Source organism: Nerophis ophidion, unplaced genomic scaffold (assembly GCF_033978795.1).
Source record: "Nerophis ophidion isolate RoL-2023_Sa unplaced genomic scaffold, RoL_Noph_v1.0 HiC_scaffold_33, whole genome shotgun sequence".
In the NCBI taxonomy this organism is placed as follows: Eukaryota; Metazoa; Chordata; class Actinopteri; order Syngnathiformes; family Syngnathidae; genus Nerophis; species Nerophis ophidion.
The window spans coordinates 886,729-901,680 of NW_026906955.1; the positions used below are offsets into that span (position 1 = coordinate 886,729).

The window sequence follows — 14,952 nt, forward strand, 5'->3', positions numbered from 1 at the left end:
AATCTGCAGAAAGGGACATTCAGCATGAACTGAAGCCAGCTATCAATCAGAGAAAACAAAATAAAAACAATATAAGCAAATAAGGAAATTTGGCTCCAACAGTCAGTTTTCGTCTTTTGGTGCAGTTGACCTTGTTCTTACATTTCTCCTTCCTCCTCGAGTTCCTGTGTTGCCTTTGTGGGCGGAGTTGTGGGACGTGCACAGCTGCTTCCAATTGACCCTGGTGCTACTTAAGCAGCACCTTGACAGCTGGATGGCACTCGGCGATTCTACTCCACGCCAGTTGATTACATGCTTTGAGTATTTTGCTACCTTGGCCATTCCCAGTGCCATCCATCTTGGTGTTGTTTTGTAGTGTGCACGTCTTGTAACTCCAAACCAAGTTGACTTTATTTGTGTATAGAAGTAGCTTTTGTTATTTTTTCCAAAATGCACGTTTAGTCTTCTCTTTTTCGCACCATCGTTTTTTGTTTCCTACTGTTTGGATTGTTTTTGTGAGTAGATTTCCGCAGTAAAAGAAGTGTGAACAGCACTCTGACAGAAGGAGTTCCTCCAAAACGCAACACCCTTTGGCGGACAAGTATGTGATTAAATGCTATACATATAAAATGAAAGAGACAAGTGGTAGAACAAATGGATGGATGTACAGTAAAGCTCTGTGGGATGATGTACATAATTAACTTTTCCCAAACATTCCAAACGTTCCCATGTTTTCTGAAATTGATAATGTTTGAGGAATTCTAAAAAAGGGGGATAAATCATGAACAACTTTAAAAAACACTTGTCATGTGTAGTACTTGACTGAAAAAAGGCAATAATCTAAAATACCTCATCTATAAATCTTAGAAACTATGTGCTGATGTTTTTAGAAGGTCAAAGTTAAAGTCTGGACAGTTTATTTCAAATCCTGCAGTTTCATTTGCTGCTGCTGTTCTCACCAGCACACTTGTGTTTCTTACACTGCTACTTAGAAGACAATCTTTCACCACACACACTGCAACTCAACACTTTCTCTCCTGGGTGTCTTCTCGTGTGTCTTTTCAAATGCTGACTTTGTAAAAAACTTTTACAACATACTAAACATGTAAAAGGTTTTTCTCCAGTGTGTGTTCTCACGTGTTCTTTCAAATAGTGTCGTTGCGCAAAATATTTACTGCAGATTGAACAGGAAAAGGTTTTTCTCCAGTGTGTATTCTCATGTGCTTTTTGAAATTTTCCCTTCGAGTAAAATCTTTACCGCAGATTGAACATGAAAAAGGTTTTTCTCCAGTGTGTGTTCTCATGTGTACTTTCAAATGTTGACTTCTTGAAAAACCTTTACCACAGATAGAACATGAAAAAGGTTTTTCTCCAGTGTGTGTTCTCATGTGTACTTTTAAATCTGGCCTCTGAGTAAAATGTTTACCGCAGTTTGAACATGAAAAAGGTTTTTCACCAGTGTGTGTTCTCATGTGTCTTTTCAAATGTTGACTTTCTCTAAAACCTTTACCACAGATTGAACAGGAAAAAGGTTTTTCACTGGTGTGTGTTCTCATGTGTACCTTCAAATTGATACTTTGTGTAAAACCTTTACTACAGAGTGAACAAGAAAAAGGTTTTTCTCTAGTGTGTGTTCTAATATGTATTTTCAAACTCTGACTTTGTGTAAAACCTTTACCACAGGTTGAACAGGAAAAACGTTTTTCACAAGTGTGTGTTCTCATGTGTACTTTCAAATTGATACTTTGTGTAAAACCTTTACCACAGATTGAACAAGAGAAAGGTTTTTCTCCAGTGTGTGTTCTCATGTGTGATTTTAGACGACAATGGTATTTAAAAGTTTTGTGACAGTGAGAACATGTGAAGCGAGTGTTGTCAGTGTGACATGTCTTATCATCTTTAGAGTCTTCATCATCAGTGTCAGGAGAGTGTGACGTTGTGTCCTCACTATCTGATAGTGGAGCTAAGAGCTTGTCTGCTTGTGATCCTCCACAGTGGTCTCCATCAGCTTCTGTTGTCATGTGTTGTGTTGAGCTGCTGCTTGGAGGCTCCCCCCCTCCCCTCTCCTCACTTTCACCTTTCACCTCATCATCTTCACTCTTCACAGGGACACCAGTCACTGGGAACTCCTCCAACCATTTAGGCTGACTGATGCCCTCTTCCTCCTCTTCCTCTCTAATGTGCGGCGGCTCTTGGTCCTCCTCTTCCTCTTTAAAGTGAGGGGTCAGTAGGTCCTCCTCTTCCTCTTTAAAATGGGTTATTAGTGGCTTCTCCTCTTCCTTTTTAAAATTGGGGGTCAATGAGTCCTCCTCTTCCTCTTTAAAGTAAGGGGTCAGTAGGTCCTCCTCTTCCTCTTTAAAATGGGTTATTAGTGGCTTCTCCTCTTCCTTTTTAAAATTGGGGGTCAATGAGTCCTCCTCTTCCTCTTTGATGTGAGTGGTCAGTGGGTCATCCTCTTCCGCTTTAAAATGGGGGATCAGTGGGTGTTTCTTTTCCTTTTTAATGTGGGAGGGCTGTGGCTCCATCCTGAAGCTCCACTTCTGTTGCTCAGGGAGAAGATGTTCTTCACAGACGTCTGCAGGCCACAAGAAGACAAACACGTTTTAGAAACATCCATCTGTGCTCAGTCACACAATGCATTCAGTACTTTTACATGCACTTAGGAAAAACAAGTTATCGTATGAACTGTCTTGAAATCTCAGTGACGCACAAACACGCTGCTCTTTACAACATTATTCACAGGAAGGAAAAACAAACCAGCACAACAGGACTTTCTACAATGGATAGACGGTTGATGGTTTAAAATTGATTCTGTCATATATTATTTCTTATAGAATTACTAATAGAACCGTTTTAAAACAGGCTACACAGGCTCCTAATTTAGTTGATGAAATATGCAGTAAAATATTTCATCATTTCCAGTATTATTTTCTCAAATAAAGCAACCAGATATTAACAGTAAATAAACAAGTACATTAATAATAATTATTTCGACAAATTAATACAATTAGAAATGACACAATATGTTACTGCATATGTCAGCTGCCAAATTAGGAGCTTTTGTAACCCATTTTGAAATTCTTCTATTAGCAATCATATACCAAATGATATATCGTGACATATATTGTTATTAAGATATAGATTTTAAGTCATATGGCCCATACCAAACATTGTTTCCCCGAGTCATTTTGTTTGGCCCACCAAATATATTTATTTTTATATTCTTTAGATGTGTGTGTATGTTTAAAATGTGGTACTACTGTTCTACATCACGTGGAAGTGTACATTTAAACCAATGTGGGTGGCACTGGGAGCAGGTGGGTAAAGTGTCCTTCACAAGGACACAATGGCTCAGATGGCAGAAGCTGGGATTGAACCTGGAACCCTCAAGTTGCTGGCATGGCCGCTCTACCAACCGAGCTATACTGCCAGGCCACCTTAACAACATCAACACATTACCCACCGCCTAAACTAAAGTCTTAAAAAAACCAAAACATTTTTGTTTTTTTTGTCCTGTCCGGCTTCTCAGGCAAATCATATAGTCGATGTAGATGCCCGTATCGCATGTTCACATTTACTTTACAAAAGAGAAGTGTAGGATACTTCTCTGGTTGCCTTATTTGTATTTGACTTCATTAGACGTATTGATATTATCATTTTGTGCTAAACTAAAGTCTTAACAAGCTGGTACGCTTCGTACTGCCTCTGTCTCTGTCACTATGTCTCTGCAGCCCCCACCATTGTCCCACCCACACAACCATCTGATTGGTTACAGGCAAAGCGGTAAGAGCCAATCAGCAGTGCGTATTCAGAGTGCATGGAATCAGGGCTCATGGCAGAGGCAGGCAGAGAGGAGAGACGGTGCATGTTAGCAGAAAGGTGTTCAGCAGGTGAGCATAATGCAGCGGACGATCCCCATATCATAATAAACACCTCCCAGTCAACTGCTTGTAACATCACTATGAGCCCGTTGACGATCTGGAGGTATAGGCGGTAGCTCAGCTTGCTCACAGTCCTTGAGGTGAAGGCTGATTAGCTTTTAGCGTAACGTTAGCTCATTTTGCGATGTGTGCGTGCGTGCGTGTGTGTGTGTTACGGACAGTAAAGCCCTGTCTGTCTGAGAGAAAGACAAGCATTATTGACCGATAGTTAACATCTAAGTTATTTCACTTAACCTTTTTCTGTGTTGACGCAGCAAAAAGTCAGTGAGTCCTACTCTTCCTCTTTATTGTGAGTGGAGCTGTGACTCCTCTTTCTCTGTAAGGTAAGGGAGGGCTGTGATTCATTTGTCTCCTTAATGTGAGAGCTATCTGGCTCCTCCTTCCCTTTAATGTGGGGTTGCTTTGAATCCTCTTCCTCTTTAATCTTGGGGTACTGCAGAACCTCCATTTCCTTTTTAATATAAGGTGGTTGTGACTGATTCTGCTCCATCCTTGAGGTCCGCTCTTGCTGCTCAGGGAAATGTTCTTCAATACACAAGTTAGACGAACAAATGCTTAAGAAAAGTCCAGATTTACCCAGTCACATGACACTTTGTCCTGCATATATTCTGATAATGTCTCTGAGGATTTTATCAGTCCCCACGTTGACTTTCAAGATGTCAAAACCATACGGTACATCAGCGAAGCAATACAAAAACTCATGAAAAAAATAAACACAGCAGTAAAACACTTACATACAAACAAGACAGCTGCTTGTACACCCGAAAGAGAACAAAGAACAGTGTCTAAGAGGAGCATCAACATTTGCATTTAAACTGGAAAATCCTGTTTATGATTTATTTACTCTACTTATTTAAATATGAACATTTTCCTTTAGGAAACTTTTACGATTTCTGTGTTGTTGTAGCTTGTATGCTGCAATTCCCCCCCGCCCCAAGATGGTGACCCTGTAGTGGCTGCTGTTGGCAGGAACTCTGTGCTCTTGTGTCATCCTTTTGTGTTTCCATCTTCTTTTCATGTGTTTATATACATATGCATATGTATATATATATATATATATATATATATATATATATATATACATATACATATATATATATATATATATATATACATATATATATATATATTTTTTTTTTTTTGCCTTTTGGTCCGGACCCTTTGGGATTGTGTGACAAGGGGTGGTACTTTCGTGACTTCTGCAGTGCTTTTTTGTGGACTTCTGGATCCGCCTCCCGAGAGCCTTGTGGCCATGGAGACCAGCTGCTGGGTCTCTGCCACACCAGAATCCGTTTGGAGAGACTGGAGGAGATGCAGATGAAGAGACAGGACTGCGGAGCTAGCACTGAGCGCCGGGACGGAAAAGCTTCACAGTGTCTTGGCTGAATGAGCAGGTATCGGACACCTCGGTCTCCTTGGACGTATCCTCACTCATCCATGCGGACTGGACACTGGCCGAGACCTGGTCGGCGGCCGAGGGTGGAGTCGGCTCTCTTGGTTGCTTTGTTGGGTCTGCTCCCGTCTCTGGCCAAGCTCCCTTCACCCCAACAGACAATGGTGTGGGACACCGCAAAAGCCACCACAGTGTATTTGTTTCTTTTACTTTTTATTCATAGCTGTATGTAGAAGTGTCTGGTTGCATCAGCTCTGCTCTTTTAATGTCCTTTGTCTTCTTTGATGTTTCCCTCTTACACACATGAAAGAGGGATGTATGCTAGGGCTATAAGTAGTTTTTTTCCCTTGGCCTCAGTCTGGACCCCCTCTCCAGGGGCCCAGGCTGAGACCGATTTTTCATTTTTTCTCACATTCCCCCCACTTGTTTACACGTATGTATCTCACCTTTTTTGCAAGGGGCGCCGCAAGTTGGCAGACCAGTCAGCGATCCTGTTCTGTCTCCCTGGAATGTTTGTCTGACCTTGAATGGGATTCTGCTGAACATTTTAATTTCCCCTCAGGGATTAATAAAGTATGTTTGATTCTGATGTTTGATATCAACAAAACATAGCTAATTAGTAGAAATGAACTAGATTAAATCATCTCTCAAAGGTGTTGAGACATTGATGGACAGTGGAGAAGTAACTAAATCCAAATAAAAAAATGATTTTATTTTTTATAAGATATTTAGACTTAGACTTCCTTTTTATTGTCATTCAAAGTTGAACTTTACAGTACAAATAAAAACGCAATTTCGTTGCATTATCTCTTGGTAGTGCAGGATAAAAAAAACAATAAGGTGCAGATATACAGTTGTGATCCAAATTATTAAACCGCCACACAATTTTGGTGTTTTAGCTAGTTGGACATTTATTCCGTATTTTGTTTATAGTCATATCAAATAAAGATGTGTCAAATAGACAAATGCAACTCAAATCTTAACACTGTATTTTACAAAATACCAAAAAAGGACATTTTTCTTAATATCTCATTGACAAAATTATTCAACCCCTTGCAGATCATAACTCTTAAGAACAGAATTTGAATAAGGTATTTTCAATCAGGTGTTGAACACACCTGTAGATGTGATTAGAACCATAACGAGCAACAATTAAAGTGATTGAAAAAGACTGACGCTCAGCTTCTTGTAGATGGTCAATGGTGTATTTGCAACATGGTGAAGTCCAGGGAGTGGTCAAAGAAGTCAAGAGAGGAGGTCATTTCTCTTCATAAGAAAGGATATGGATATAAGAAAATAGCAAAGACATTACACATTCCAAGAGACACAGTTGGGAGCATAATTCGCAAGTTTAAAGCTAAAGGCACAGTGGAAACACTACCTGGGCGTGGTAGAAAGAGGATGCTGTGTGCGTACAGTGGTGAAAAACCCCCGGGTAACAACTGAGGAACTACAACAGGACATTGCAGAGGGGGGAACGCAGGTTTCGTCCCAGACAATAAGGCGCGCACTACGAGATGAAGGCCTCCGTGCCAAAACTCCCAGGCGCACCCCACTTCTGACTACCAGGCACAAGAAAAATAGACTCCAGTATGCCAAAAAATCATCTGGACAAACCCCAAATGTTTTGGGAAACTGTTCTATGGAGTGATGAGACAAAACTGGAACTCTTTGGGCCTATGAATCAACGTTATGTCTGGAGGAGAAAAAAATGAAGCTTACAAAGAGAAGAACACCATTCCTACTGTTAAGCATGGTGGGGGGTCAATCATGCTCTGGGGCTGTTGCTCTGCCTCAGGTACCTGATAATCTTTTCCGTCGTCCTCACCACTCTCTGGAGAGACTTCCAGTCTGAGCCATTGCAGGCTCCAGTCCAGACAGAGATGCTGTTGGTCAGCAGGCTCTCTATAGTTCCTCTGTAGAATGTGCTGAGAATGGGGGGAGGGAGCTGTGCTCTTTACATCCGACGCAAAAAGTGCATGCGCTGCTGAGCTCTTTTTACAAGATCTCCGGTGTGTAGGGACAAGGTTATATTGTCAGTAATCTGCACCCCCAGGAACTTGGTGCTGCTTACCATCTCCACCGCTGTGCCGTTGATGAAGAGTGAAGTGTGGCTGGACCGGTGCTTCCTGAAGTCAACGATGATCTCCTTGGTCTTGTCGACGTTCAGGACCAGGTTGTTGGTTCTGCACCAGTCAACCAGATGTTTCACCACCTCCCTGCGAGATGTTGAAGATGTCTGTGAGAACCCCCGCCAACTGGTCTGCACATCCCTGAAGCACCTGGCCCGGAATGTCATCAGGTCCGGGGGTTCACTTTCCTCAGGGTATTCAGGACATCCGCTGTGTCCAAGTTGAGCGGCTGCTCATCAGAGCGAGGGGTGTTTTTTCTCGCCGGAGTGATGGATTTTCTCGCCGGAGGGGTGTTAAGTGCCTCAAACCTTTCAAAGTAGTTGTTTAGGTCATTTAGGAAGCTGATACTGTTGTCACAGGGATGGGGGGCAGCTTTATAGTCCGTGATGACCTGTATGCCCTGCCACATTTGTCGAGTGTTCGTGGGGTTCTGGAAGAAGTCCTGCACTTTCTGACTGTGAGCACCTTTGCAACCTTAATGGCACGGTTCAGGTTAGCTCTGGCTGTTTTTACTGCTACCATGTCGCTAGACTTAAACGCCTTGTTCCGAGCCTTCAGCATTGCACGCAGTACCTCACTGTTCATCCATCCAGAGTTTCTCGTTGGCCCGTGTGGGGATGTTCTCGATAATAATAATAATAATAATAATAATGGATTCGATTTATATCGCGCTTTTCTATTGTTATATACTCAAAGCGCTCACAGAGAAGTGGGAAGCCATCATTCATTCACACCTGGTGGTGGTAAGCTACATCTGTAGCTGCCCTGGGGTAGACCAACGGAAGCGTGGCTGCCAATTTGCGCCTACGGCCCCTCCTACCACCACCAATCATTCATTCATCATTCATTCACCAGTGTGAGCGGCACCGCGGGCAAGGGTGAAGTGTCCTGCCCAAGGACACAACGGCAGCGATTTGGATGTTAATAGGTGGGAAGCGAACCTGCAACCCCCCGGTTTCTGGCACGGCCGCTCTACCCACTACGCCATGCCGCCCCTAATCTGATCACACTGACATCCTCCATGCACTTCTGAATGTATGCGGACACAGACTTTGCATACTCCTCCACACATGTGTTATGATTATCGGTGACGGCTGCCTTGAACATGTCCCAGTCTGTGGTTCCGAAGCAGTCTTGTAATGCTTCCATTGCTCCCTCTGGCCAGGTCCTCACCTGCTTCACTGTAGCTTGCTTTCTGATCAGCAGGGGCTTGTATGCAGGAATTAGCATCACATATAGATGGTCTGAGGAGCCCAGGTGGGGGCGTGGTGCAGCTTTATACGCCTGTTTAATATTACTATAAACCAAGTCCAGCTTGCTTCCATCCCTGGTTGCAAAATTCACATATTGATGGAAATGAGGGAAAACTGTTTTCATGTAAGCTTGATTAAAATCCCCTGCAACGATGAAAACTTCCTCTGGATGTGTAGTTTGCAGTTCATTGATGGAGCAGCACAAAGCATTCAAAGCTTCTTTGGTGTGAGCACTGGGGGGAATGTACACTGTTGTGAAGATCATAGCACTGAATTCCCGAGGTAAATAAAATGGCCTGCATTTTATAGTTAATATTTCTACATCGGGAGAGCAGTGACATGAGACGTTCTTCCCGTTGTTGCACCAGTTGTTATTGATGTATATACAAACACCACCGCCTCGGGATTTACCAGTGAGAGTGCTGCTCCTATCCGACCGAAACATAGTTAGCTCCTCGATGCTAACTGCCTCGCCCGGGACGAATGGTTTCAGCCACGTTTCTGTGAGAAATATGGCGCAGCAGTCTCTCATCTAGATAGATAAATAGATAGATAGAACTTTATTGATTCCTTCAGGAGAGTTCCTTCAGGAAAATTACAATTCCTGCAGCAGTGTCTTGCATATGAATCCAGCGTCAGGTAGTCCAGTTTGTTCTCCAGTGAGCGGACATTTGAGAGCAGGATGGAAGGAAGCGGCGTTCTGTGAGGATTAGCCTTTAGCTTTGTTGTTAGCCCCGCTCAGCATCTCCGTTTCTGTTTCTGATCACACCGCTTATGTCTCCTCTGTCTGCGGTCCCCTCTGGTACTAGGCTCCGCTGCCTCACAGGCCGCTGGATGTAGCCGGCGTAGTATTCCCAGGATAGCGAGGAGGTCCAACGTATACGCATCTTTCGGTCTAATACTGCCCGATCCATCCACATCCAAAATTGTCTGGCGGTCGTACGTTACTACGGAGTGTCCACGCTGGAAGCCAGCCATGAAATTCACAGAAATTACTGGTAGATTTGCCAAAATGTTCTATTACTACCAAGAGCCTCTGCAGCCGCAGCCGAGCAGGGCGCCGCCATCTTGAGACCAATATCTGGCTTGTATCTTCAGTAGGGATGTACATTTATAGATTTATGGATATGATACCCTAATCAATATTCCTTATCGATACCAGTATTTATCGGTACTCTTTTCGGTACTACATGTAATTTGTGGAAATAAAAAAGTGGAAAAGAGGCATTTTAAATAGCATTCCTATTTGCAGAAGAGGTTGAAGTCTTAAAGAAGTCAACTATGTGTGCAGTGCAAGGTGAAATGCAGTTATGTCATCTTCTTCTCAATAACACACACATCAAACTTTGGTTGCTTCCTTATTTGTCATCATTCAAAGCTGATTGTAATGTGTAGCAGCGGCAGCTGAACTCAATGTGACAACGTGTCATAGTTACCTCAGTCAGCTGGAATTAAAAATACAAATAGTTGTGCCGTTAGTCCAGAATCTTCACGGTCTTCATGGACCACATAATTAAAGGCCTACTGAAATGAGATGTTCTTATTTAAACGGGGATAGCAGGTCCATTCTATGTGTCATACTTGATCATTTCGCGATATTGCCATATTTTTGCTGAAAGGATTTAGTAGAGAACATCCACGATAAAGTTTGCAACTTTCGGTGCTAAGAGAAAAGCCCTGACTCTACCGGAAGTCGCAGACGATGACGTCACAAGTGTGGGGGCTCCTCACATATTCACATTGATTTTAATGGGAGCCTCCAACAAAAAGTGCTATTCGGACAGGAGAAAACGACAATTTCCCCATTAATTTGAGTGAGGATGAAAGATTTGTGGTTGAAGATATTGATAGCGACGGACTAGAAAAAAAAAAAAACGCGATTGCATTGGGACGGATTCTGATGTTTTTAGACACATTTACTAGGATAATTCTGGGAAATCCCTTATCTTTCTATTGTGTTGCTATTGTTTTAGTGAGTTAAATAGTACCTGATAGTCGGAGGTGTGTCTCCACGGGTGTCTTGACGCCAGTGTCTCAGAGGAGTTGACGGCAGCTTTATGGATGGCACAAGCTCAGCTTTTCTCCGGTAAGAAGCGACGTTTTAACCACAATTATCTCACCGAAACCTGCTGGTTGACATTCTGTCGTGATTCATGTTCTCTTGACCGCGCTCTGATCCATAGGAAAGTTTCACCTCCGGGAATTTTAAACAAGGAATCACCGTGTGTTTGTGTGGCTAAAGGGTAAAGCTTCCCAACTCCATCTTTCTACTGTGACTTCTCCAATATTAATTGAACAAATTGCAAAAGATTCAGCAACACAGATCTCCAAAATACTGTGTAATTATGCCGTTAAAGCAGACGACTTTTAGCTGTGTGTGTGTGCAGCGCTCATACTTCCTATAAACCTGTGACGTCTTGCGTACACGTCATCGTTACACAACGTTTTTAAGACGAAACTCCCGGGAAATTTATAATTGCAATTTAGTAAACTAAAGCGGCCGTATTGGCATGTGTTGCAATGTTAATATTTCATCATTGATATATAAACTATCAGACTGCGTGGTCGCTAGTAGTGGCTTTCAGTAGACCTTTAGGAACCAGTACTAAAAAAAAAAAAAAATGGTACTTGGTATACAGCTCTTATCTACACCACTAAACCTTTGAAATATGCTGACATATGTGCTGCTAAAGGTAAATAAACAGTAGCCATATTGAACGTTTGCCTTCATTTGACCACGTGAGGTAAGGAGGACGGCCTCTAGGTCACATGGTTACACCCCAGCAATTACACTGTTGATGATTGATGAGCATTCATTTTTAAATGGTGGTGTTAAAAAGCAAATATATCTCCATCTTTAGTGATAAATGTGTCCCCCGGATGAACATGTGTCACAAACATTGTATTAGATGATATGTGGATGTTGTGCTTACTTGGACTGTGATGAAGCTGTGAGGACTCAGGTGGTTTGTCTTCATGCTCTTCAGTCTTCACAGAGACAACAGTCAGTGGAAACTTGCTGACATCAGCCTCCTCCTGCCCTACAGGACACTCTCCCTCCTGACTGATCCACACTTCCTCCTCTTCCTCTTTAATGTGGGGGGGCTGTGGATCCTCCTGCTGCTGAAGGGGACGTTCTTCTTGACGAGCGTTCATCTGTTGGACGTCCGCAAGACAACACAAACAAACTTCAGCTCAGATGTGTCAAATGTTGTTTAGTCTATCAAATATAATATTTTCCAAGTGGACTGACACCACTCTGTGGTGATGTTCTTCTACACATGGAATAATCATCAGTTATTGATTATTATGAATTGTGTCATTGATCCTATTTTCTGCATTTACATTAATTATTGATTAAAAAGTAACAACTTATAGAAAACCTCCTGCTGGGATTTTAATACCGTCATGACTGCATGAAGTCAGTCTGCACGTATAAAAGTGTCATTGTGCTGCAGCATCAAGTGACGCCAACTGGCTCCTCCCACTACCAACCTACCAGCCAACCTTGACGTGCACCTCCAAAATAGTCCCACCTCACGTCAACGGTGACCAGGACTACAGAGCTGTGGTCGGTTGGCTTTACTTTTACGCACAACATCCTCTCCTTGTTTTTCCTTCTGCAAAAGCAACATTTTTAGCCCAACAGACAAGAAACAGAAGTGCAGCGAAGCACGTGTAACAAGTGCCAGCGAGTGTGGCCGTGTGATAGTATGTTGCTTGAACCTCACTCACACCTTAAGGAATGTGCTGGCGTGAGAATATATATATATATATATATATATATATTAGGGGTGGGCAAATTAATTACGAGTTAATTCATCACTCTATTAACACCGACAATTATTTTATCTCACATTTGCGTATGTTGTTTACATGCTTTTATTTTGTTAACGCCTTTTCGTAACAAGATGGCGTCGCCCGGCGTCGAGGGGCTCTTGGTAAAGATGGAACATTTGGCAAAAATACCGGACAATTCTGCAAATTTCATGGCTGGTTTACAGCGTGGTCACTCGGGGATCACTTACGACCGCCAGACAATTCTGAATGTGGATAGATCGGGCCGTTTTGGACTGAATGAGGCGTGCTTGCTAGACCGGCTAGCTAGCATGGGAATACTTTGCCGGCTACATCCAGCGGCCTGTGAAGCAGCGGAGTATATGTGTTGTCTGTCTATTTATCAATAATGCAGACCAGGAGTGTTGGCTGAGTTCTTAACGTTTGCTTTCAGAGCGTGCATATCACAACATACAAGATTCCGTCATGGCGACACAACCTATACTGGGCTACCACGCATGCTCGTCACTCCTGTTGCATGCTGGGTAGGGTAGTTCTTTTTTTTCCTGGCTCATAACATCACAATATAGTACCATGTATATGATGCGTTCAGTTTATCAAAGCACCAAGCAAACAATCGGAAAATTCCCATCATATCAATTCCTAGATATGGTCTTAATTATTTTAAGTGCACTACGCAGAATAAACACAACATTATTAATATTGCTACTACGGATAATTTGATCAAAAATTCCCTAAAACAGCCCACTACCTATAATATAGGTTTTTTAAACATAAGACCCTGATAAAAAAAAATGTTTCTGCTGTTACCTCAGAAATTGCCTGTTCAGATGTTATGATTGTGGCTCAGAGATTTGTATGTAGATTATATTTATTTTCCATAACAAACAGGATAACTTAAATACCCTGGCAGTGGCAATCAGCTTAAATGTTTGTATTTACATTTTTTGAGTTGATTTTCATAAAATATGCAATTTAACTGCTACTGTTTAACAAGGACTGATTTAAATTGTGTTTGCACAACAAATGTTTTGGCGCTTTTGTTCATGTGAGAGAATATTCCAATAAAGGTGCACTACACACTACTTTTGAATTCATTATTGGGCTTTGTGTATACAATGCAGTTAATCGCGATTACTCGGAGAAATAGTGCGATTAACTTCGATTACAATTTTTAATCGTTACCCAGCCCTAATATATATATATATATATACATATATATATATATATATATATATTAGAATATTTGGGTACCTCATGATTTGATTACAAACAAAATATTGATGCATATTCAATTTGTGTGCAGTATATTAAAGCCATTTTTCATATTTAACATTTATTTAATTAAATATTTATTTTAGTCTGACTGAATAAGCATTAATCGCTTACAATTGTGCAAATAGTGTTTTCGTAATAACAAACACCAGTTGATTTAATTTCCATGATATGTCCACCCAATGCAGCTGAGATAGGCTCCAACACCCCCTGTCCCCCCTCGCAACCCCAAATAGGGACAAGCGGTAGAAAATGGATGGATGTTATCAAAGGAATAGAAGTGCATGCAAACATAATTTATATTTATTGTTAATAAAGTTGACACCAACACAAAGCAGACCACTGCAATAATATTCTACTGTCATTATAATAATAATATTTGTAATTATTTTTTCATCCTGTAAAGCATCTTTGAGTACACTGAAAAGCGCTATACCAAATAAAATGTATTATTATTATTATACCATGTGACTTATTCCAGACTTAAATTACAAGACGTTCGTTTCTTTCTAGTAACAAATATTTAATGATGTTAAGCGTGACTGTAATATACAACAAAAAACAGTTAAAGTATTAAATAAGTCAATATAATTCTCATAGAGAACTTATAAAATACACTCAAGAAAAACGCTCGCATTTGCTACAAAGGCCTGCTAGCGGGCTAAAGCTAGCACGTTAGCTTCGAACAACATATGAGGTAAATAAGATAAATAATATGAAAATATATCATGTATATTACCTCATAAGCCGCGTGTACAAGAGAGGAGTGGAATATATTCTTCCTATTGTTACACCAGCAACTCTTTTTTGTCTTCTGTGGCCGGGCGAAGGAAGTGTGCACCACTCACTATTGTCCCAGTGAAACACGTGTTTGAAGGAAGTGTGCACCACTCACTATTGTCCCAGTGAAACACGTGTTTGAAGGAAGTGTGCACCACTCACTATTGTCCCAGTGAAACACGTGTTTGAAGGAAGTGTGCACCACTCACTAGTGTCCCAGTGAAACACGTGTTTGAAGGAAGTGTGCACCACTCACTATTGTCCCAGTGAAACACGTATTTGGCCAACATTTGTTCTGCGGTTGAGAACACCTCGATGACGTCACACAGGAGGTAGAACAAAACAAGACGTTGTATTGGTTATTATGGTTACATGTCTTAATTACAACGTACATGTGCACA

The 14,952-nt window shown here is 41.6% G+C and overlaps 1 protein-coding gene across 2 annotated transcripts; it reads right to left on the minus strand.

Annotated features, from left to right (window-relative positions):
- Positions 1-1,000: 1,000 nt before the first annotated feature.
- Positions 1,001-14,655, minus strand: LOC133546596 (zinc finger protein ZFP2-like). 2 transcript variants are annotated; one of them, XM_061892379.1, is made up of 4 exons: positions 14,511-14,654; positions 12,198-12,318; positions 11,632-11,854; positions 1,001-2,554 (listed from the first exon to the last, which is right to left on the minus strand). In XM_061892379.1, exons 1-4 carry the CDS (start codon positions 14,513-14,515, stop codon positions 1,125-1,127), a joined length of 1,779 nt encoding a protein of 592 aa, XP_061748363.1. In that variant the 5' UTR covers positions 14,516-14,654; the 3' UTR covers positions 1,001-1,124. The 2 variants fall into 2 exon arrangements, with proteins under 2 accessions (XP_061748363.1, XP_061748364.1); XM_061892380.1 differs by lacking the exon at positions 1,001-2,554 and adding an exon at positions 6,427-6,579 and having other exon boundaries at positions 14,511-14,655.
- Between the last annotated feature and the right edge of the window lie 297 nt (positions 14,656-14,952).

Excerpts from the sequence above, each read along its gene's own strand:
- LOC133546596 (XM_061892379.1), bottom strand. Across the intron at positions 11,855-12,197 it reads GTGCACGTCAAGGTTGGCTG|ATGAACGCTCGTCAAGAAGA; the intron begins GTAGGTTGGTAG and ends GACGTCCAACAG. Across the intron at positions 2,555-11,631 it reads ACAGCTTCATCACAGTCCAA|ACGTCTGTGAAGAACATCTT; the intron begins GTAAGCACAACA and ends TGTGGCCTGCAG.